We start from the raw sequence: 21,495 nt of genomic DNA, 5'->3' as shown, positions 1-21,495 counted from the left end.
TGCAGTGTGAAAAAGAAGGTTACATGGGCAAGAACTAATATCCTGGCAAACCCTTTTCTAACTGACCTGAAAAACATAATCAGAGTAAGTAAAAGGTCAAATGTGATGTGCTCTCATTCACAGTAAAGGGAAGCAACAACCAGGTGGAGCTAATTGAAACATTTGATTACATGATCCTCAGCAGGTGTGGCCACACCTATAAAAGCCAGAGCCATAATTTGACTAATTGTGATACCAATACCAATGTCTTCAATTGGAGAAACAGTTGTTGCTTCTCAACTACAGTCGCCTTATGTTTGAAGTAGATTTTTTTCAAACTAGATAATCTAAGCTTTGTCTTCAGACAATCAAAGAAGGAAGTGCAAGTCTCCAAATCTGCTAATTGAGATTGATGAGGATTTATAAGAAAAATAAAACATACTTCGAAAAAGTCTCTTATGTCATCTCATGCGTTGTAGTGTTGATTCAGCACCATACTGTTCCACCTGAATTCATTTAATTTTATATGGAAGTTGAGTAAAATACAAGAACCTATTCTAATTTCTATGGCCTTAAAATTTTAGATGCCCTAGGCAAGTTATTGTTATGCATTGAATGGAGCCCATATGACTTCTGGTTTTTCTTTTTTACTGTAAACCCGTTGTACCTGTTTGTCTTACTTTTTCTCCTCCAGTACAGCCCCATGTGAAATCCGTCCTACTCCTTGCTGCTGACTTGTCATGACTGGCCTCAGGATAAGTTGCTCAATGTTAATGTTTGACAACGCGGAAGAAGGGCCTTGAGTTCCATTTATCTCAGACACCAGAACCACAACCTTTCGGTTCTGCTTTTGCTTAGCTGCTGTTTTGCTTCTTTGTAAAGGATTTATACAGTTCAGTCCCAGGGAGAACGACAAAAAGACAACATGGGTGAGTCAGCTTTGCCATTATGCCGATTGGTATTTCATATTTTTTTAATAGTTTGTGGATAGTTTTTCCTGGGGGATGGGTTGAACCTTAAGCATGGAGGACAACAGTTGAGGAATGAAAGAATGAAGTTGCTTTGTGCCTTTGAGAAATATTGCTCATGTAAGATAAGTACTTTAATTTGACTTGCTAGTGAAACTAAAGTCTTTAAACTGTAGGTAAATGTCACTACACCGCATTACATTGCCTCAATATACTTGTTTGCTTTTGCCATTTCATTCCAAAGATCATTCTCACTAGTATGGTTTAGTATTTAAATGTGTCATTTGCCATAAAGTTTTGTTAATGCTGCTGGAAAATACTAACATTAAAAGTGAGTTTTGCAAGTAAAAACTAAAAACCTACAAATTCTGTCAGCTACTCCACACTGACTCCTGTGTAACCTCGAGTGCTTAAAGAGGTTTGTCTAGATATTGAAGTGTCAGGACGCATCAGTTGTGAGGACCCAGCCATTGTGAGACGCCTCTAATTTTCTGCCCCATTTGTGAAGTCTCCACAGAGGTGCTGGTGCTGGTCGACTTTGAGGCCACCATGAGTGACGAGCTAACGGTGAAGATGGGCGAAGTGGTCACAAACGTCACCAAGGCCAACGAAGACGGATGGCTCCAAGGAGAGCTGAGGGGGAAGAGAGGCATTTTCCCAGCAACCTTTGCCAAAGTATGTTGAGTCACTGGGAAGTGTCATTTTGCGAGTGCATGTGTTTTTAACTGCACATGCACTAAATATTTCACTTTTGTCTTTTCTAATGCAGGATATTCCTGTCTATTTGATGGGAGACAACATGAGGGAACCACGAAGCATCAGAAAACGTATAAAATTAAAATGTTCTACTTTTCTTGCAAACACTTAAAAAGTAGAAAAATAGAAAATAGTTAATCGATTTTCCCTTTAAATTGATATGTCTGCATATATTTGCTGTGGTCAAAAACAGATGAGTAGTAAATTAAAATTGGTATGTCTGTCTTTTAACATTTGAAATTATCAATATGAGACACGCCAGCACTGTCTCACATTTATATTGATTATAATCACCTAATTAAGTGTACAATACCACAATAGTTGTGTATTTATTCTGTACACAGAAGAAGCATTGTCCCATAAATGTCTACGTGACAGGACAAATATAAAGTATATAGAACATAAAAAAAACAAAAAACATCTAAATGTTTTTTTTTTTTGACAAGGAGCAATTTTTAAAATCCTGCTTTTTGTCAGTAGCGTTATGAGACCCATCTCAAGAATATTTTACTTATAAATTAATAACGATGTCCAGGGTGAAGCACAGAGGGCATTTGCATATAAAAAAAAGCTCCATTTGTTGTTTACTTATGGCTTCATTGTTTTAAAATTTTTTAAAAAGAGTCAAACCAAAATCAAAGTTTCCCCTCTGATCTGTTTGCCCCACAACAAGAAATATATATCTGTATCTCAGTCCAATTTTTTTCAAATTAAGTATTGATTTTTTTTTTGTTTGTTTTTTGTGGTTCTGAAAGCATGTATGGCTTTTTTGACTTTAAGTTTTATATTTTGCTTTTTTATTTTTTTTATTTTTTTTATTTTTACCTTTTGATCCATTAACTAACATTGAGTTACAAACAAAATGAAAGATATTGCACTAAAAAACACAGATATGCCCAATATCTGTGTTTGGGCATATCTGTTTGGGCAAACATTTTGTTTTGCCAAAACAAAATGTTCTGCTTTCAATTTTGACTTAATAGTGAATCAATCGAGTGAAGTTATTTTGTACTCTTGATTGAAGTTAATAGCAGAGCTCCAGGTGACCTAGTTTTTGTTTTCTGAATTACCACCCAGTGGGTTTAATCAAACTGATCAGTAGTTAAGTCTTCTGACTGTATTTATCCACCTAGTTTACTGAGACTAGTCAGTCAAATGCAAAGGCATTGAGGACGGAGCATTCCTGTGCTGTTACAAATTTCTTTGTTTGGAAACTACCTAGGAGTAGCCTGCTGACAATTAGCTGACCAGGCAGACAAACCCTACCACTTCAGACACTAATGGTGACACAGAGGTTCAGCAGAAGGAACTACAAACTCGACAATCCAGTGTAGATATTTGATATTAACTAGTACAGCTTGTATTTCACTTATATGAAGATTTTCAGATTGTTTTAAATACTAAAATCAACTAAAACAAAGATTTACTACAAGCCCTCTGTGACAGCTAATGGAAACATTAGTGATAATTTGACAAAACCTAGCTTAGCATCCACATTCTCCCTTTCGGACAGTTTTGAACGATTTTATTGATTTCCCAAAAAATGCCAGTTTTCTAAGTTTGTACACCAGTCAACTTAAAATAAACCAAGAAGAAAAAGCAGTGAAGTTGTTTAGTTTTGTCTTTTGTAATCTAAAAAAAGACGTGCTAAACACTGTGGTCGCTGCGGTGAAGAGAGTCACACCGAGAGGACAGTAAGCCATCTGTAAATATATGCAGCCACATCCGCTCACACAAAGGCCAATTGTAGTATACTGTATAGAGAAGGTTGGGGAAGATGAAAACAAGCAACAACTTTGAAGGATTGTTTTTTTAAATTAATCTGTGATTACTGATATGGCTTCTTGTTTATTTATCTTATCTTTTTCAGCAAAGAAAGTGGTTCAGACCAGAAAATGCGAGGTCGCCTTTGCATACACTCCCCAAAATGAAGACGAGTTGGAGCTGGCAGTCGGTGAAACCTTTGAGATCGTCAGAGAGGTATACTGATGTTTTATTTCTACTGTCATGATGCATTTAGGCTGAAAGCCCAGCCTAAAGATATTTTTAAGTGGAAAAAACATTGCCCTAAACTTTTAATTACTGTTTAGCTGCCCAGAAAAAGAACAATCGTCAAGTGAGTTCCTAAAGCAAAATCCTAAGCATTTCATACAAATGAAACCTTTACATAGTGTGTCAAATGTCACTGGTATTCAGAAGGCAATTTTTTCTATGGAAGTCCAAAAGTGCTGCATGTAAATAAATAAATCCTTTAACAATAAAGTGACAATAATTAAGATTGAAAAGTGATAGACTCAGTGTATTAAAATAGATTAATGTATGTCTATTCAATTTATTTGTAACTCTATACTGATTATAGCATAGGAAATTATGTATTTGTATTGTAACAACTTTAAAAGTTAATACTCTGTATTCTTAAGTCAAAAACATTTTTTTTCTTACATTTACAAACTTAATCTGTACATGTCAATTCTGGGAATCATCAGGCAAACCTGCTTGGACAGATTTTAATCTCTGGAATGCACACAAGATATTTATCGTCAATGTGGGCACGTAAGATTAATGAAAACATTTACCTGTTCCCTTTCTTCCTCTTTTTAAATGACAGATTGAAGATGGATGGTGGATGGGCCTGAAAAATGGCAAATTGGGAGCATTTCCATCAAATTTTGTCAAAGAAATTTTTGTTTCCCCCAAAGGTTGGTAGGCGAACAATTTACTATGCTTTTCCTTTTAACGTACACTCCACATCTAATTTCGATATTTTTCCAACAGACGCAAAGCAAAACGAGGCCAAGGCCAGGCCTAAACTGTCAGCGGCTGTGTTTAACAAAGAGGTATGTCTACCACAAATAAGATCACTCAAGCTTTTATGAACTGTCATTCTGTTAATTATTATATTCCTTCTTTTCCTATAAAGATATCCCAACGAGCCAGTGTGAGAAACAAGGCAAAGAACCGTGAGTTCCTACCCTCCTTAAATCTTCCCAGCTGCCTGAAGGCTTTTGTTTGTCCATAAGCACGGCTAGCACACTTTCTATTTTAAACACCAGTTGAAAGCAGCTCAACAGGTTATTTTTAGTCAGACACAAACTTTGACAATGACTTCACTCGTGTGATCTAGGTGGAGTCATGCCTTGATTTGACAGAATTGATACTTTTATAGACAACAGTGAAATATCAGAGAGGTTGAAGGTTTGTGACCTTTATTTGCAGTTAGTCACCAACATTTACTGTCTGAGCTGTAATTGTCGTGATTCCGGGAGCGGATGGAATCAGTCATCAATGTTGAAACCTTCATTTCCTGTCACATGATTCAAATAATTCTCAGCTTCCTAGATTTGTGATCATGTTATCTCTCGTGTTTCTCTCCAAGGTGTGGAGTATTGCCAGGTTATGTTTGACTATAAGGCCACAGCAGCAGATGAGTTGGAACTGAAGAAGGGGGACGTTGTAGCTATTCTGAACAAGGTTTGAGCGTTGTGCCCTTTTCCTAGCAGAATGTCTCACACGGTGTACCTGCAGTCCTCCCTTCCTTGTAATGTCGTTTCTCTTTGTGGTAGCTGCTGTGTTTATCATCACTTGTCATGTTGGGCAGGAAAAACCAGTTTTCTCTCTCTCAAGGAAATAAAAATGGCATCTTCACACCCAGGCGGGGGGACAAGCTTGTGATGAGACAAAAACAGTATTCATACAGAGATCAAATAAGAGAAAACAAAAAACCAAGTTTAATATTGTAATGAATTAAAAAAAACTGCTTAGACTTTTTTTACTTACTGAAATCATTTTAGGTTGTAACTTTTCATAACTGAAGTACTAAGTAGTAACATTTTTGGCAATTTATCAAAAATTTAACAAAAATTTACAGGAACCTTTATATATATATAAAAAGACATAGCAGACTGAAGTTGTGATGAGATTAAGACAAAATAAACAAGACTTCATAGGTTTCAATATAATTCTTTGTAATAAATTATTTAATAAGTACACATGCACACACACTTTATAGAAGGGTATTTTCCTTCACATAAAATAGAGGAAAATATATTTATGTTTGTTGTTGCTATGTGACCAAATATGGAAAAGCGTACACATGTTGGGAAGTGTTTTTTTCTTTTTCTTTTATTACAGATTTGTTCCATGAATGTCGTCTTTATGTGGAAGACATAAGATACTTCCAGATACTTTTTTTTTTTTTCAATTTTCTGTTTCTCTCTCAAACTATTCAGCATTTCCACGGTGACAAAACACATAAGACTCTCAAAGATTGTTCACTCCACTGTTTAGTGGTCATCCGTCTATGACGTGGGTCTAATGATGGGAAGCAACAAGAAATGTTATTTCCTAAACAGAAAAAAGTGTTTGCCCACATTTGTGGGGCTTGTCTTATATTGGTGGTACTTGTCTATGTTTGCCAGAGTATAATGTGAAATCATTGAGAGAAGAGGAGACAGTGCTGTTATTTAAAATCTCATCAATAAGATGTAGCGGTGGGACTTGATTAAAACATTTTATCGAGCTAATAGGTCTTTATTTAATAGTACTTAATCAAAAACCAAATAAGCAATTCAAACCCCTTATTACTGCTAAATTTTGGAATAAATTACCATCTGAGCTCAAAAGCAGATATTTATTTTTAATATGTTATTTAGGCTATTTATGCACCAGATTAGTGAAAAGTACTATTATATCATTTAAGCTTTCGAGTGTTTTAGGAGTCTGATTTATTTATTTTTTTTTTATGCAACTTCTCTGAAAAAATACTTATTTAGAAATTATTGTGGATACTGACGTCAGCACTGCTTGCTGCAACATGTCCAGCATTGAGATAGTATTTTAGGCTTGAATATATTCTGTGATACACTAATACCTTTTTGCACAACTTGCACACAACAATAGTTTTTTCCAGTGTTTTATCTTTTTTTTTTTGAAGCAAAAATGAATCCCCAGTGTGCCAAGAAAGGCAGCTTTGTTGTTCATGGTCATTGTTTATGGATGTAGCTTGGGCATCAGATTTAAAGGCATCTTTGAAACACAATCAACAGATTTCAGCCTGGGACCTTTGTATGCAAAAAAACCCCCAAACAAATTAAACTAAAACATTCCATAAAAGTATATTAAAATGTTTAACGCATTGAAATCTATGTAATTGATTTACGAAAATGAACACTTTAATTTCCTGGACTTAATAAGGAGCTTATCGTAGTTTTTGGCCACAGTGAAATTATAGTGCAGTCCTAAAGTTTCACTGTTGTTTCCAAATGGGTAATGGTGCAGAGCAACTTTAATTTAGTTCAGGAAACTCACTTGAGTCAGCCAGAGCAAGAGCCAATTTGACATCTTAAATACCAAGAAATGTTATAGTATGTAATGTTGTTTAAAAAAACAAACAAAAAAAAAACAGGGCCTGTATATAGACTACTGGAACTGATTTGTCAGAACACACTTTTTGACATAAAGCAGTTAGCAAAGTAGATTTTTTCCCCTGTCTCATAAAATAATAAGGAACTTGTATTTTGTTTGACCTTTTGAGACTCTTGTGTTGAGCGATTTAACCTCCCAAAGGACACTGCGGCTCTAATGTGTCGCTTTAATCTTGTTCTAAAGGAAACGGAAGATGATGGCTGGTGGGAGGGGGAGCTGAACGGCCGCCACGGCTTCTTTCCTGACAACTTTGTCATGATTTTACCACCAAAAGACATTCTGCAAGTGAGTGAACACACAACCACAGCAAACAGATCACAGCTGGTGTGGATTTTTTTATTTTTTTTTCCACATCGTCTAGCCAGAAGGGTTAAAACATCCTGTTGTATCAGCATGAAATCATGGACATGTTTAATAGTAATACGTTTTTTTGTTTGGAATTGGTGCATAATCCCTTTATTTTCATTCATAGTGTCGCTTTAGGAGGTCTGCAGCCCATGATGACTCAAGCTCGTCTTTAAACTTACTCATTGGAAATTTCCCACTGCGGAAAAACTGTGCAGCTGCTTCTAATGAACTAAAAGACGCAGAACTAAACCCGTTTTAAGTTTCTGTTTCTTCTCTTCTAGTCTGGAATCACAAACCAACCACCTGTTCGGGGAAACACTATAAAACTCCCAGGTAAGAGAACAGCAATGTTTTCTGTTCTGATGGATCCCAGCTGCATAACAGCAGATGAGGTTCGACAATTTTTTGGAGAGTTGGTGTTAATATTTCTGAATATTTGGGTCTGACTGTGGGCTTATTCTTTTGGACCTGGTTGAACTGCTTTCTGAGCAGATGTTAAACTTGGAAGCAAGAGCCACAGTTTGTCAGGACTGTAGAACAAGTCCTGACTAAAGTAGTTATTGCATTCCTTTATTCTCCTAGGAGATGATGTTTTGTAAATGTGCAGATGAGACGTAGTGGTGCAAGTTGTAAGACGTTGTTCTCTGTGCTGATCTGGATCTTTCCTGTTTGGAATAATCTATAAACTTTTCTTCCAACAATCAATTCATCGGGTATCAAAAACACCATTTTATTTTTTGAATAAGTATTCATGACCTTTCTAAGAATGCTTTCTAGAATTTCAAACAAAAACCTCTATGCATTTTATTTTATTTTAATTTATCTGATAATCAACACAAAAGAGCACATGAAGCTGGAGGAAAATGACACAAGAAATGTTTATATATCATGTATTCATTCAGCCTTTACATGCCCCTAAATGAGGTCAAGCAAAAAGAACTTCAGAAGTATGTAGGAGTCAAACTGTATGCAATTTAATCTCATATTTATACAGCTGTTTTATGATGGACTCAGTTTTGTAAGAGAAGGAAAAGCATCATAATAACTGAGGAATACACTGTTCAACTCAGTTTAATCCATCAATAGTTGGACTAAAGTGTATCAGTTCATAGCTCAACTACAGACCTGCCAATCCGTGGTTTTCTGTCTAGACAGATGGGTTGAGTTAGGTAGGCATTAATCAGAGAACCAGTCACAAAAAAGAGAAAAACTTTGGAGGAGCTGCAGAGATATTAGACATGTGCACCACTTATCTTACGTTTGTGGAAAATGTACAAAAAGAAAGTTATTGTTGGAAGAGGTTCCAGTTCCAATTTACCATAATCCACGTAGGGAGGCCACATGTGGAATAGCATACCCAGATCAGATGACGGCAAAATAACTTTCAGACCTACATGCAAAATGCTACAGATGGAGGAAAAACGTTAACATACCATCCCCATGAAGAAACATGATCTTATAAGGATCGCAGTGTGGGGATGACTTTCTTCTGCAGGAACATTGTAAGTTACTCAGTGTTGATGGGAAGATGAACTAAACTATGAGGGGCCGTTTAGGACAAAATCTATGTTTTGTGTCTCACACACTACAAGAAACTCACGCACACTCAAAAAAAACATCACGCACACTCAAAAAAACATCACGCACACTCAAAAAAACATCACGCACACTCTAAAAAACATCACGCACACTCCAAAAAAACATCACGCACACTCCAAAAAATACTCAAATTGCGTATACATACTACTAAAATGTCTCACGCACACACATTTTATCTTTCTCGCTCACATACACACTACTAACATGTCGCACACACACACAAAAGCTATCTTTCTCGCACACATACACACTACTAACATGTCGCGCACACACACAAACGCTATCTTTCTCGCACACATGTATGGTAGTAACTCGCACACACACACAAACGCTTTCTTTCTCGCACACATATATGGTAGTAACTCGCACACACACACAAATGCTATCTTTCTCGCACACATACACGGTACTGACTCGCACACACACACAAACGCTTTCTTTCTCGCACACATACACGGTACTAAGTCGCACACACACACAAACGCTATCTTTCTCGCACACGCACACAAACGCTATCTTTCTCGCACACATACACTGTACTAACAACTCGCACACAAATGTTTCTCTCATATACACAAGACTAAAGTTGCGCGCACACACACTCGTTTTATGTATGTGTGAGAGCGAGACTCGTTTTTTGAATGTGTGAGAGCGAGACTCGTGTTTTGAATGTGAGAGCGAGACTCTTTTTTTGAATGTGTGAGAATTGTCACGGAAGAGGTGGAGCATAATTGTTTGATCAACTGCGCATGCGTTGATCCTAAACTATAAGCTTCGATTGTTGACTCACTGTATGTTCTATTACTTAGTATATTTGTGCTTTTAAATATATATAGAACTTTAAACTTTCTTGTAACTTAAATGTACTATAGAAATAAATAAATCTGATTGATTGATTAGAAATAGCAAAATTGCTGTAGTACAATCTGTCCACTGGGTGCCAGCATTACAGGAATTATTAACCGGCGCCAACTAGTGCCGAAGAAGAAAGAGTAAACCTTAGTGCGCTGCGGCTGGGAGTTGTGGAGAACCCCCGGCCGACATTAGCGTTCATAAATCGGATCAACCTTGTGCTAAACGCCCCTACTCCCCGGAGCTCGAATATCGAATATCCAACTTGAAACTAACTTCATTGCGGTCCGATACCGCCTCGTTTTGAACTAGAGTTAGCCATGTTCGGTATAGCAGACTCTTTCTTCAAGAAGGTTTTAAGTTATATATATATTTAAAAGCACATATTTACTAAGTAATAGAACATACAGTGAGTCAACAATCGAAGCTTATAGTTTAGGATCAACGCATGCGCAGTTGATCAAAAAATTATGCCCCGCCTCTTCCGTGACAATTCTCACACATTCAAAAAGAGTCTCGCTCTCACATTCAAAAAACGAGTCTCGTTCTCACACGTTCAAAAAAATAGTCTCGCTCTCACATTCAAAAAAACGAGTCTCGCTCTCACATTCAAAAAAAGAGTCTCGCTCTCACACATACATAAAACGAGTGTGTGTGAGTGTGTGCGCGCAACTTTAGTCTCGTGTATGTGAGAGAAACATTTGTGTGCGAGTTGTTAGTACAGTGTATGTGTGCGAGAAAGGTAGCATTTATGTACGTGTGCGAGAAAGATAGCATTTGTGTGCGTGTGCAAGTTACTAGTGTATGTGTGCGAGAAAGATAGCGTTTGTGTGTGTGTGCGAGTCAGTACCGTGTATGTGTGCGAGAAAGAAAGCGTTTGTGTGTGTGTGCGAGTTAGTACCATGTATGTGTGCGAGAAATATAGCGTTTGTGTGTGTGTGCGAGTTAGTACCGTGTATGTGTGCGAGAAAGAAAGCGTTTGTGTGTGTGTGCGAGTTAGTACCATGTATGTGTGCGAGAAATATAGCGTTTGTGTGTGTGTGCGAGTTAGTACCGTGTATGTGTGCGAGAAAGAAAGCGTTTGTGTGTGTGTGCGATTTAGTACCATGTATGTGTGCGAGAAATATAGCGTTTGTGTGTGTGTGCGAGTTAGTACCGTGTATGTGTGCGAGAAAGATAGCATTTGTGTGTGTGTGCGAGTCAGTACCGTGTATGTGTGCGAGAAAGAAAGCGTTTGTGTATGTGTGCGAGAAAGAGCGTTTGTGTGTGTGTGCGAGTTAGTACCGTGTATGTGTGCGAGAAAGATAGCATTTGTGTGTGTGAGCGAGAAATATAGCTTTTGTGTGTGTGTGCGACATGTTAGTAGTGTGTATGTGAGCGAGAAATATAGCTTTTGTGTGTGTGTGCGACATGTTAGTAGTGTGTATGTGAGCGAGAAAGATAGCATTTGTGTGCGTGTGCGAGTTGTTAGTACAGTGTATGTGTGCAAGAAAGATAAAATGTGTGTGCGTGAGACATTTTAGTAGTATGTATACGCAATTTGAGTATTTTTTGAGTGTGCGTGATGTTTTTTTGAGTGTGCGTGATGTTTTTTAGAGTGTGCGTGATGTTTTTTTGAGTGTGCGTGATGTTTTTTTGGAGTGTGCGTGATGTTTTTTTGAGTGTGCGTGAGTTTCTTGTAGTGTGTGAGAGACAAAACATAGATTTTGTCCTAAACGGCCCCTCATACTAAACTATGACTTCAGAAGACATAAGGCTGGTGTTCACCTTCCAGCAGAACAACAACCAGGGTTGTTGAATATATAGCCAAAGCTACAGTAACATGGTTTGGATCAAATCATAGGTGTTCAAATGGTCTCATCAGAATCCTAAATCTAAATGATCATGTGGAAATAGTTGGGATATTTTGCTCACAGATGTTCTCAATTCAATCTCACTAAACTAGAACTACTCTGCAAACATGAATGAGAGAAAAAAAATCTGCCTCTTGATGTGCAAAGTTTGAAGAGAAGTACCCAAAAAGACTTGGCAATGAAACTGCAGCAAAACTTTGTTGTTCATAGACTTGATAACAATATGTATGCAAACCACACTCAGATTTTTGAAAAACTTGCATTTTTTTTCCAATTCACAAATATAAACAACATAATTGTCTAGCTTACAAAGTTCAAATTAAATGTATTATAGTCCGTGGTGGAAAAAATATAACATTTTTCAAACTTGATTTATTTAAACAGGTTATGCGGGTATTATTTTATTGTTTAGCGAGTTCAACAAAGTAATGAGAGCACAGTTAAACACATTTAGATAGGCTCATCTACAGACTGGATCGCAAGGTACCTCAAAGCAGGATGTGATATAATTTAAGACTGTGGTCTGAAGCACACGTGGCACATTATCAAAAATGATACATTTACAAAACTTTTTCCTATTGTAGCACATTCAAAGGAGAGATCTTCTTTAAAACATTTGCTGGGAGTCACGTAACTGAGTTTTTACACAAGTTTTACCAACTAACCTCTTAATACGTCATCATAATTTCATATCATGCAAGGCGGTATCACAATTTCACAGGATGTCTCAGACCGTAGTAAGACTGGGGGATGGTTAAACTGATCACGTGACACAGTTCAGGAGTCTTGGAGGAAACAAGGGGGTGGAGGGGGAGACGAGAGCTCTGTCACAGAGATTTTTACAGCCAGCTAGAACCAGCGTTTGAGCCACTACTGCTCTGTGGATGACTTGCTTGAGAGGGAAATGTGGCACAATGCTCTGAGCAGCCAAGGTAGGGCTTTTGTTTTAAAACTGTGCAGTCGTCCGCTTAATTTGGTCATGCTCAGCAGTTTTTGTGCTTTTGAGGTTAACATCACAGATCCAGGCCTGTGATTAGGTTCTCTCACATCACCTCCAGTTCTTGCACACTTAGCAATTTGATAGTTCCATTATTACAATAGTTGTGACATATTTTCTCTTGAAACTTATTCTTCTCTTTTAGACTGATAATTTCCGTTACTTTGTAGAAGTGGCGGGTAATGTGGCTCTCTACCCAGAGGGCAGTTCTAGTAAGGGGTGCAGTTGAGTATTTGAAATAAAATAGTGAGTGCATAACTATGAAGTGTAAAACAGAGGATGCATAGTGGCGCTTTTTTATTTAGCAATTTTTTCTTTTGAAAAGCGTGCTGCAAGTCTTTTTGCATATTAAATATCTACCAGTGATACATATCTTATGTCTTTACCTTTCTTACAAAATAACTCGAGCTCTGTCAAATTCGGCAGCGAGTCGATGAACAACAATTTTCATGTCCAGCCACAGAACTGAAATTGAGACGAGCTTAAAAACCACACTATGCGCCAAATTATTTTAACACTAAATACAAACTTTTATTTACAAAAAAAATTAAATCCATTTTGTCATTCTTGTGAGTGGCATAGATCTTTCTTGGGGTATCGATAGGGACTTTCTTCTAACTGTTTAGCATGTTAAAAAATAAATAAATAAAAGGAGTCAAATCTTGTCAGTTATGGTATATTGGTTGTGCTCGTGAAAATAAGTCTTCCCTATATTATAACACCTGAGTGCTCTACAAAAGTAGTTACCAAAACAAAAGAAAACCAGAAAAGTAGAGACTCTTCAAGAGGCGGGCAGTGCACAACCTGATAATCTTACCATCGAGGTTGTTTTCGCTCAGTTAAGCTTGCAGTGTGTGAAGACATACTGATGTGACACGGTGTGTCTTGTTTGATCATCTTATTCACCAAAGGGTAAAAATCTGGGTATCAATGATACATTTTCAGAAAATTTTCAGATACCATCAATGTAGTTATTTCAAGGTTAAGAGTGCATAGCTTCCATGGTGAGTGTATGTGTATGAAGGAGGGTTTAAGCCTGGATTGCAAGGTACTTGCCCTGTGTTCCCTGTGCTACAGAAGTGACATCTCTCATGCTGCCTTTTAGCAGCTCAAACATTCACAGTATTAAAGCAGTTAACACACAGGAAGAATGGGGAAACACCATGCAGCATTCTGTGACCTCTTTGCTGAAAATGTTAGCTCCGTGGCAATGCCATCCTCCAGATCTGCTTGTGCATGCACAGCAGAAACACACCTGGGAAGTTGGCTGCTGGCAGAGAAACACTGTTGAAATAACTTAGCAACAAAATGATTTTAATTAGGGAATCGTTTTCAAAGAAAGTGTATTGCAGGAAAATCAAAATTCAATTCTGCCCAATGTTGAATCTCAGCTCAGATCTGCAGTGTTGATATTTGAGTCCTTCCAGGTAAATTAATGTTTGTTTTGTTTTTCATTCTTCCAGCAAAAAAAGAAGCAACTGCAATGGATAAAAATGATCAAACACATGCAAAAGGTATATGTGACTGAAAATTTGGCTAATATAGGATTAGACCACATGATTTTTGATGATAGATCAGTTACAATGTGTTTGTTTTACAGATGATAAACCAGAGCAGAAAGACTTGAGAAGCAATCCTCCAACCAAAATAAAGCTGCCAATAATCAAACCCTCTCCGCCGCCCATCAAAGAAAAACCTCACAAGATTTTACCAGTGTAAGTCACACAGAAGTCGTTCTCTTCCATTGCTAATTTCTGTGCTAAGCTGCTAGAGACTTTCTGCAGAAAAAAACTGCGAGATGTTTCCAGCCACCCTGCTGCACAATTGGTGTTTTAGGAAATGTCAGGAACCCATTCTGCTCTTTGGTCTGGCACCAGAATCCCTGCTTTTAGATCCCATTGCAGGTTTTTGGTGGCCACCACCAGTTGCCGTGGAGTCCTTACAGAAGAATGCCAGGATGCTTGCCATTTAGTGGCTCAGTGGAAACTCAGCTGAGTCAAATCAGACTTAAACAGATGAGAACGGCTCATTTCCTGTTTCCTGATCAAAACAACAGGCACACACGCTGAACTCAAAAGAAAACGAATTCTGCCTTGAAGACGTTATGAGGAAGCCATCACAAAAATGCATAATTTTAGTTCTTTGAGAATCCTGTAGTATTTTCTGACTATCTTTTAATGTCTGTACATTCTGGAGGAATTAATTTTTAATATCTGATCAGATGAGTCTGCAAGCTTAAAGATCAGATAAGTTGAGTAGCAATTATTTCATGCATGCAGACTTAACCACATGCACACAGTGAACCATATGCATGAATGAGCAAGATGTGCAAGAATAAGCAAGTTTGCACTTTGAACCTCAGCTGGCATGCTCTGCACCTGCAGATGAAAAAAACAATGTCTTTCAAGCTAGCTTGGTTTTCCTTTGAAAACATGATGATGTTGTGAACATTTTTTGTCCTCTTTATTATTTCAGACTTTACATTTAAACCTTTAAATATGCAAACAAAACCTGACTATTTAAATCTTTATCTGCTATATTCAGTAGCACCAACGGGGATGCAGTTCCCATCACGCAAAAGCAGCCAGGGGAGGAGGCGGTCGACCAGTTTGATGGTTTGGATGTGCAAACTGAAAAGCTGACTCATCCCACCGCTAATAGAGCCAAGCCTCCACAAAGGAGGCCACCAACAAACCTGAGTGCTACTTTACAAGTGAGTTCCATATTATACAAATTTTTGTGTCAACAGCCCCTTTGCCTGCTGTTATGTAAAGGTTTCGCAATGTGGGCTTACGCAAAGTCCCACATGGGTTGTGTTAACCGCAGTCTGTACAGATGCAAAAACATTCCATGAATATTATCACCTTTCTTAACGTATCAGTGATGATGAACAATATGCTACCATTCATGAGGGTGTTCTTTTGTTGTTGTTTTTTTTAAATGTCATCCTGTGGCACTAATGGGAAGCTAACTGCTGGCAAATCAGAATATTCATTGGGACAATAAGCCATTTGAATATATTTGAATAAATGGAATTTAAATTAATAGTTTGCAAGTAAAAGTCTTGAGTTACAGGTATTCCACTGAATGCACTACATAGAGACACCTTGCACTGGAATTACAGCTAGAGACTGACATTGATGCCCATTCCATTCTTTTTTTCCCCCCTTTTCTTAGTCATACTGGACATAATCTGTTCAAAATAAATATTGTGAATTCTAAATGTATTTTAAGTCTGCACTTTCAGATATCCCAGTACATTAATGCTTTGACCTGAACCATTCATTTGGTCTTTCAACATGGTCATGTGTTGAACTCGTCAACATTGACTAGTTTCTCTGTCCTTAAGCTGGCAAAGCATCTCCAACAGTATAGAATACCACCACCATGGTTCCCCTGTGCAGAGTTAGTTCTCCACACATTGGGTTTTGCACATAGACCACTTAGTTTAATTTAGGTCTCAGTTGACCTGAGCACCTTTTTTCACATGTTTGCAGTATCCTCAACATGGCTGGTGGCAAAATGCAAAAGAGATTTCTTCTGGTTTTCTTCTTTTCAGTCCTTCATAAATATCAGATTTGGAGAGTGCACGACTACTAGCCATTCTGCATAATGATTTTATACAAAGTCAGTAGTTATACATGGATTTTTTTGTTTTTTGTTTTTTTTTTTAGAGACGGTTTTCCTAGAAAATGTTTTCTAAATTGCTCTACTGGAAAAATTGTCTAGCTTATCTTTTGGATTCTCATATAAATATTTAATATTGATCAAATAAAAATTGAGGCAACCCTAACCCATTGGAAAAGTAATAGCTGTCTTTTCTTCGACTTCTCATGAGCTGCCAACATTCTGATAGCTTTGAGCGACAAGTTCAAGCACGAGCTCTGTGGGTTGAAAATTGGTTCTGGGAAATGAACAAAGCAGTTCACTAAAGTATCATCTGGGTTGCAAGCTGGTTTCTCAATCGACACGCCTCGTTAAGATTGCAAAGCATGAGAGTGAATTTTGCATTAATTCTCTCTTGCAGAATGCGACAGACCAGACGGATGCAGAACCTTCACCAAAAATGCCCCAAGCTGACAAACTGCCTGTCTCGCCAAAGGTTTGTAACATTTACTGACGCGTCTGGTGGATTCTGAATATTTGAACATTAAATCTAACCAGTTTGAGACTTTTCTTCCTGCACTCTTCAAGCATCTGCACATTTTGCATCTTCATGTTCTATGTCTTTATACACTCAGGCTCACTAAAGTTTGCACACACTTTAATTTTAACACTAGACTTAAAAAAAAAAAACATCTATGTTTTGCTTGGGAAGGTGTGGTTATCTTCAGTTTATTGTTTCAAAGGTTGTCCAAGTATTAGTCATAGTGTATATAGATAATAAAATGCTTTACTAATAGTCAAGCATCCTGGGAGTTGAACCGTGGGCAGGTTCTGACCGTATCAGTCTTCCACTTACTACTTGGTCAGTGATACATTTAGCAACCTCTCAAACCAACAGAGCATCAGAATCTATGTGTAAGTTTTGAGCAAATGTTGAACAGCAATATCTCCTTCCACCATGTACCAAATGCTACTGTAATGAGATCTGGTGACTTTGGAGTACAGAGTACAGAGAACTAGTCAGAGACTATTTCAAATTTGACATGGTGCATTATCCCGCTGGTTGTCGCCATCATGAAAGATGTCGACACTGTGGTGACATAGGGATGGAAATCGTTGTCAGCATAGTAGATGTTTTCAAATGATGTTCAGTGTAAGTTTTCTCTTGGTCTTGCATGTTGGCAGATTCTGAAATGCTCAGACCCAACCTGTCTGTTAAACGCTCTCTCTAACATAAAGTGCAGTTCACTGTCACAAGAATCCCCTTGTATCTTTAAAGGTATCAGAACAACCCCCAGTGGTTCCTGCGAAGCCTGAGTTTACAGCTAAGATTCCGCTTCCAGTTCGACCAGCTTTTCCAAAAGCGGTTGCAGGCAATAAAACTGCAAACCATAAAGACGAAGAACCAACCGTGGCAAGCCTGCAAGTAGAGATCAAAGAGCTGAGGATGGCATTGGAGCTGCTGCAAACCCGACAAGAGTGAGTAGTTTTCATGCTCCATACATTAAATCTTGTTTAAAAAGAAAAGTGTTCAAAGATAATCGACAATCTGCTCTTTCTTCATACGTCAAAACATCTTCATCAAAGCGAGATCCGTCACTGTTGTGTAGTCAACCCGTCTAGACCTTTCCACATCAATAATCTTTGTTTCTGTCATTTTCAACAAGACGAGACATGCAGGAAGTGAAAGAAGAACTGAAGGAGGAAAGAAATAAGAGACTGGCTTTGCAGGTCAGTAAGGCATAGTTGGCATATTTTGCTCCCGTCTGTTTCTCGCTGGTTACCACAAGAAAAGAAAATACAGAAGTTGTGGTTCGACGTAACTGTAATTTTCCAAATAACTAACTAACTAACTCACTAACTTTCTTTATACAGGAGGAAGTGAACAGTTTGAAGACAAAGCATTAAATTCAGATGCTGATTGAGAACTTTGTTAAACACTGGGAAACTTCCTTTGGACTACAACAAAGTGTTGTTTTTTTTTGTTGTTTTTTTTCTACTGAGACCAAGTAAAAGAAATTGTGTGAACACATTTAAACTGAAAATATACATGTGATGTCTAGACTGGAAACTGTTGTTGGGGGGGGGTTAATGGATAAGCTCACTTGTTCTGGACCGAAAAGACAGTATTCACGAAGAGACGTTGAAACAACATGCTCATAATTTACACATCTGAATGCTGTAAATCATAACTGATGGTCCTTTAAGGGTTATACTTGGAAGAAATGTTTTTAGATGTCCTGTTTTGGCTGTCGCATCTGCTATTTTAATTTTTTTTTTTACTGTAGGCTACTTTTAATACCTCTGTGAAATTTGTAATATAAGCAGCTGTACATAAAAATGAAATATTGTGAATGTTAATAAAGCAAATACTGCTGTCAAAAGATCATACTTTATTCTATTTACCAGGTACATGGATGGAGCACTGTGAAGGGAGAATGTTAAGTAAATGGAATTGGTTGAATTTCTTCACTTTCAGTCATTTTGTTTTAAATGTTCTAAAACTAGCAGTTGAATAACTTTTGCTTATAACCATCTGAGAAGAAATAGGGTTCTGAATCTTTCACTGAAAGAAATATTTAAGGGTTTTAAAATATTTTTAATGCACAAATAAAAGCAACCAATGCCCTACTGGATGAACAGATTTTAAGTAAAGTCAATGTTTCTGTTTGATTATGCTCCATCCATTCCAACCGCTCTGCTAAGCCTGAACTGTCTTAGCTCTGTGAATGTTACAAACTTCCGGCGTTTAAAGTGATCATCTTGGCTTGGGAACTTTGCTTTCAAGCCATAACCTGTCCCCACATCATTCCTGTCTTTGCGTTCTCTCTTGCTGCTACTAAAACAAGAGAGCATCTCAAAATCAGTTTTAAATGCATCAGCTACAGCTCTCCACGGAATAAGTGACTCTGCGTGTTAGTAGAGTGACATAACCATCCCACACTCATCTTTGTAATAATTATAACATGCAACATAAAATAAATAAATTAAAAATGATAAAATTTTAAAGAATTACAGAGACAGGGAAGTTATGTATTTGTTGGCATGTTTCAATAATGTTTTATTTTGTTTTTAAAGTTTTTTTTTCTGTGCCTTTCAGTGCTTAGCTCTGTCAAGACTTTTTTTTTCTTGGGTAATTTCAAACTTGTCAAGCATGCTTACTGTTTTCTCAGAAAATGTGGGCGAACAGTTACTAACACTAAAATGCTAAATTATTGGGCTACTTGACAACAAAAGTCAACTCACATGGCTGTACTTTATTTTACAGATATGACACTTTAAAAGAGGAGATTCATCAGGTTTTGAGGAATTTCAAAATATTCTCAGACTAAATTTTATCATATTGTCTTCATGATGCACTTTAATTGAAGCAGAAAAACAATTATCTACACTGTTTAAGTGTACAAATGCTCAGTAAGACAGTCAGGTGAGAATTGGGTGAAATCCTTATTTTTAGCATTCGACACTAACAGGGCAGATGTTGGATCAATGCAACAGACATACAGTAGCTAAAGACGGGCCTTAGATGAGCATCATACAGCATTTAAAACAAAACCAAAACAATGTGGTTTATAATTTTCTTTGTCCATGTTTGCATTTTAATATTTACATTTGCCTGTTTACATTTTTGACCCATTCAAGTAATTTGAAAATATATCCATCAAAGCCAGTCCCACAACACAAATACACAGCAGTAGAGTTAACATAGTAAACAGTCACCTAATTACAATTGCACTATGATATTATAAACAGATCAGATATTTGAGACAAAAAACATAGTAAAAAATAGACCAAATAATTCATATGCCAAAGGTAATTTCCATATAGATCATTTGATAAATCCTTAATGTCTGTGAGTCCAGACCAAACATGACATTGTTTGTTTCAGACAGAAACCAAATTTATTTTTCATTAAATGCTTAAAAAATATTGAAGCCTTCACTTGTCCGTCAAAGGCAATTATTTTAAAATTGCGTCTCTTTTATTTTATCTTGTATAACCTGTTCTTGTCTGAAGATAAATACTGGTACGTTTTCGTTTTCTCGCGAGAGTTTGATTCGGCTCAAATTGTTGGTCTAAACATACTGCAGGGGCAGTTTAGTGCGTGTGAACCCTGATCATTTAGTCATTAAACAAAAACTAGTCTGTTAGTGTAATCGTTTCGTCTTTTCAAAATGTGTGACTGCTGTCAAACGCGTGTTGTGTTTTCAGTTAATGACTTCTTACGTGATATAACAGATATCAACTATGCAATGCTGCATAAATCCACTAGAGGGTAGTCTAAGTCAGTTATTCCAATAAACTGAATGACCTTCGGAGTACATGTCGGATTGACAGCAACGATCTTGTAGCAGTAACCATGCTTCCAAAAAATCATAGTAACATGAGAGGATGTGTAGCTGAGTTAAATCTTGTCACAGACTGAAAACTAAAGTTGTAGCAAATGATCTTTGGAGGTTTGCAACTTTGACCAGTTAGAAAAGATAATTTATGACTCACTGAAAAAATAAATCAGTGAGTCATAACTTTGGCTCCAACTTTAGGAGAAATATTAAGATTTTTTTTTTTTTTTCACTCATCACAGTATTGGGAAAAATGTTTCCCTAACATCAGAGTTGGACCAAAGCAGCTTCACCACAAGTTTTAAATATATGGTTTTGGCTCCAAACGGTTGAAATGATTGTGCTCCAATAAGTACGACCCTCTGCCTAAAGTTAAGCGCATATGGGCAACACCTGGAGCTTATCAGATGCAGACCACTTCTAAAATGCCCACAGGAACAGACTGTTCTTAAAGCCCATGTTGAAAGTTGATTATTTGCTATATTCCTCTCACACAAAACCTGGAGAAAATTAGTATAAATGCGGATCAGTTGGACAGACCACTGTGCTTTTGTTTGCCTCTATGAAAAAAACTAATTAAAATAGTATTTTCTTGCAACACATCTCCCATTAATTTGTTTGAGATTTTTTTTTCCAAGTTCAAGAAATGTGTGGATGAGATCTAATGTTTGCTAAAGGAGATTTTTGTAAACCCATGATGCCCATCCTCTTATTGGTGACAAGATCAACCTGGGTCCTCATTCAGTGCAGTCTGTCACAGTTTCAGCTCT

At 37.3% G+C, this 21,495-nt stretch overlaps 1 protein-coding gene across 1 annotated transcript; it reads left to right on the top strand.

Annotated features, from left to right (window-relative positions):
- The first annotated feature begins 738 nt into the window (after positions 1-738).
- On the top strand, positions 739-18,846 carry sh3d21 (SH3 domain containing 21). Its single transcript, XM_008431106.2, has 17 exons — positions 739-908; positions 1,456-1,622; positions 1,717-1,774; positions 3,574-3,683; positions 4,312-4,402; positions 4,479-4,540; positions 4,624-4,663; positions 5,080-5,174; positions 7,311-7,412; positions 7,757-7,808; positions 14,240-14,290; positions 14,377-14,491; positions 15,321-15,489; positions 16,804-16,878; positions 17,662-17,861; positions 18,050-18,113; positions 18,258-18,846. Exons 1-17 carry the CDS (start codon positions 905-907, stop codon positions 18,288-18,290), a joined length of 1,488 nt encoding a protein of 495 aa, XP_008429328.1. The 5' UTR covers positions 739-904; the 3' UTR covers positions 18,291-18,846.
- The last annotated feature ends 2,649 nt before the right edge of the window (positions 18,847-21,495 follow it).

This window comes from Poecilia reticulata, chromosome 16 (assembly GCF_904066995.2).
Source record: "Poecilia reticulata chromosome 16, P_reticulata-male-v2, whole genome shotgun sequence".
Taxonomy (NCBI): Eukaryota; Metazoa; Chordata; class Actinopteri; order Cyprinodontiformes; family Poeciliidae; genus Poecilia; species Poecilia reticulata.
This window is presented reverse-complemented; position numbering and strand designations above follow the sequence as displayed.

Excerpts from the sequence above, each read along its gene's own strand:
- sh3d21 (XM_008431106.2), top strand. Across the intron at positions 1,775-3,573 it reads ACCACGAAGCATCAGAAAAC|CAAAGAAAGTGGTTCAGACC; the intron begins GTATAAAATTAA and ends TATCTTTTTCAG. Across the intron at positions 7,809-14,239 it reads AAACACTATAAAACTCCCAG|CAAAAAAAGAAGCAACTGCA; the intron begins GTAAGAGAACAG and ends TCATTCTTCCAG.